Here is a 3,172-nt window from a genome sequence, read left to right as displayed (position 1 = left end):
TGGATCGAGGGCTGTTTTTCAATAGATCGCAGCGACGGAGCTGCTCTGCTACGCATGAAACCCTGACCCAGAATCAGGTCGTCTGCAAGTCATTTAGCACCGCACCCCCGTGAAACGTGCAGCGCGCGGTCAGTGGGACGCGCCTGTCCTCGAGGCGCGCCCCGTACCCGGTCACGAACGTTTCTTCGCACCGGCCCGGAGGCCGGCTACCCTTAATCATCTGAGGAGTCGCAGCGCTCCGGTTAGGGTTAGGGTTTTTTTTTCCAGCATTTGGCCCAGTGAGTGCAGCTGATTGCGGGCTGGCTCCAGCTGCTCCGTTTTCTTCTGGAAGAGCTGATTGCTAATTGGTTCCAGCTGTGGCCGGTCAGCTTAGGTTCTCAGCGAGCTGGGCTGATTGCTGATTGCCTGCACCTGTTGCCAGCCAGCTTCTGCCTCTATATATATCGGTTCTTACTGCCAGCAGAATCACTCTGAGGACAGGCTGCGAGAAGGTAAGTGTGCTCCGAAACTTGACCTGGGTCTTTTGTCTGGTTCTTACTGATTTGTTTCTCCTGTTTTAATGTGTTTGTGCAGATGCCGAGTGCGGCAGCTGCCCGTTGTCCGCTCTGCGTCGGACGGTTTAAAGCCATGTCGAGCCACCTCAGGCGGGCACACGGTGTGAAGAACCTCCACGAAAGGAAGCTGCTTTCCAACTTAGCCTTCGGGAGAGTGAACGTCAGGGACCACGCCTGCCCCGTCGACAGCTGCGCCTACAGGGAGGGACGGCTGGACAAGCACATCCTGCGGGGCCACGTGGAGCTGACCGAGGAGGACAGGCGGGCTCGGCTGCGTCTGGTGAGGCGAAAATGCACCCGCGACATGATTAGGCAGCTCGGGTTAACACAAGCCAGCCCGCCGTTGGTCTCGGACCTCCACGTGGAGGAGCCCGGCGGGGAAAGGCAGGCCGCCATTTTGGTGCCGCCCGGCGGGGAAAGGCAGGCAGCCATTTTGGTGCCGCCCGGCGGGGAAAGGCAGGCCGCTTTGCCGGTGCCGCCCGGCCTCCCGGTGCCGCCCGGCGGGGAAAGGCAGGCCGCCCCGCCGGAGCCGCCCGCCCTGCCGGTGCCGCCCGGCGGGGAAAGGCAGGCAGCCTTGCCGGTGCCGCCCGCCCTCCCGGTGCCGCCCGGCGGGGAAAGGCAGGCCGCCCTCTCCAGCGTGGAAGGCGAGGACCAGGCAGACGGGGACGACCCATGGGAGGACCAGGCGGACGGGGGCGCCCCGGGGGAGGACCAGGCAGACGGGGCGCCCCGGGGGAGGACCAGGCAGACGGGGGCGCCCCGGGGGAGGACCGGGCAGTCGGGGGCGACCCGGGCATGACCACACCCCGGGACGGACCGCTCCCTTCCCAGCAGCTGCTTCCCTTGCCAGGACCGGTGGCACGCTTCCTGCGGGGCTTCAGGACGTTTCACATGGGCGGGCGGCCGAGCAACAAACACTACCAGAACGCGGTGTCCAAAGCCAACAGGGTCCACGCCTTCCTGGCTTACATGTCCGAGGGGGCCCGGCGAAAGGAGAACTGGCTGTTCCTGGACGACGTCGAGCGCATTCAGCGGTGGCCCGCGGAGCTTGCCAAAGACCACAAGGCGGTCACCACGGTCAACACGTACCTGAAAAACGTCCACCAGTTCGTGCAGTACTTCATGGAAACCCCGCCGGAGCCCTGCGGTCTGACGAGGAGCCAGCAGGCTGGTGTGGCCCGAGCCCTGAAGAGCTGCCTCCGGGACCTGGCCAGGGAAGTGGTCGTGCACCAGATCTCGGTGAAGGAAGCCAAAGTCTCCAGGGCCATAATGCAGCAACACCNGGGTGGGTCACTGGAACATTTTTACTAATTATTGTTTGTTCTGCCAGGTCAGAGAGCACAAGACCAACCGAGCCTTCGGGATGGCCCAGATCTACCTGACCCGGGACGAGTTTGTCTGGCTGGAGCGGTGGATGCGTCTCCGAGCTCGACTGGAGCCCAACGACAACCGTGTCTTCACCACAGGGACCCCGAGCAACGGGAAGACCCTCTTGCAGTTCCTCCGGGTGGTGTGGGAAGAAATGGGTTTGCCTGGAAGCCCGACMTTCACTGACATCAGGACATCTGTTGCCACTCACGCCAGGAACTGCCACAATCCGGATGYGCGCCACAAACTGGCACGTTTCATGTGCCACGACACCTCCACAGCTGACCGGTTCTATGCCCTGCACCTCTCGCAAGACCAGTCCAGAAACATGCGGGAGCTTTTCGAAGAAGCCTGCAGGCCCCACGCGTCTGAGCCACCAGCATCTGAATAAAATAAAGTCACTTAAATCTTGGTTCTGTTTAAAGTGTTTCATTTCATGTAAAAATATGTGTAATTTGTATGTTTTAAGCTTATTGCTCTGCGGGGAAACATCATAGAGACTCCATTCCACTTTTAGTTTGTAGCTGAGACCCAGGCCTGTCGACTGATGTGAGACATGCGGGGGTCCAATGCTCCGCGGCCCGGCTAGGTTGCCAAAAACACCCGCTGTCGGGGTCTGGATGGGATTAAATCTCGGTTTTTGCGCATGGATCTCTGCTTGGTTTTCAGCCTATATCTCAGCGGGTAAAAATCATAGAGACTCCATTCAACTTTTAGTTTGTAGCTGAGATCCAGGCCTGTCCACAGATGTGAGACATGCGGGGTTCCAACGCTCCGCGGTACGGCTAGGCCGCCAACAACACCCGGTCTTGGGCATGGAACTAAGGTTTTTGCGGGGTTTTCCGCCTATATCTCCGCGGGGGGAAATCATAGAGACTCCATTCTACTTTTAGTTTGTAGCTGAGATCCAGGCCTGTCCACTGATGTGAGACATGCGGGGGTCCATAGCTCCGCGGCCCGGCTAGGCCGCCAACAACACCCGCTGTTGGGGTCTGGATGTGATTAAATCTCGGTTTTTGCGCATGGATCTCTGCTTGGTTTTCAGCCCATATCTCCGCTAGGGGATAATCATAGAGACTCTATTCTACTTTTGAATTAAAGCTGAGACCCAGCCCTTTAAAACGGTGCCCGCTATGCCAGGATCGGGCACTGCCAGGCCCGGCTAGACTGCTAACAAAACCCGGTCTGGATCTCTGGTTTTCGCACTAAGTCCACAGTTTTTGGTTTTTGCACTAAGTCCAAACCTCCAC

The 3,172-nt window shown here is 59.4% G+C and overlaps 1 protein-coding gene across 1 annotated transcript in view; it reads left to right on the top strand.

Annotated features, from left to right (window-relative positions):
* LOC106531888 (uncharacterized) overlaps window positions 1–2,334 on the top strand; it is a gene marked incomplete at its 5' end in the record, with an annotated part of 6,569 nt that extends 4,235 nt beyond the window's left edge. Inside the window, 1 exon segment of the mRNA XM_014027829.1 lies at window positions 2,125–2,334. Within this exon segment, the coding sequence (XP_013883283.1) occupies window positions 2,125–2,313 (189 nt within the window).
* Window positions 2,335–3,172: the final 838 nt, after the last annotated feature.

The sequence above is a fragment of the Austrofundulus limnaeus genome, unplaced genomic scaffold, assembly GCF_001266775.1.
Source record: "Austrofundulus limnaeus strain Quisiro unplaced genomic scaffold, Austrofundulus_limnaeus-1.0 Scaffold688, whole genome shotgun sequence".
Lineage (NCBI taxonomy): Eukaryota > Metazoa > Chordata > Actinopteri > Cyprinodontiformes > Rivulidae > Austrofundulus > Austrofundulus limnaeus.
Note: the sequence above shows the minus strand (reverse complement) of the source record. Positions and strands in the feature narration are given on the sequence as shown.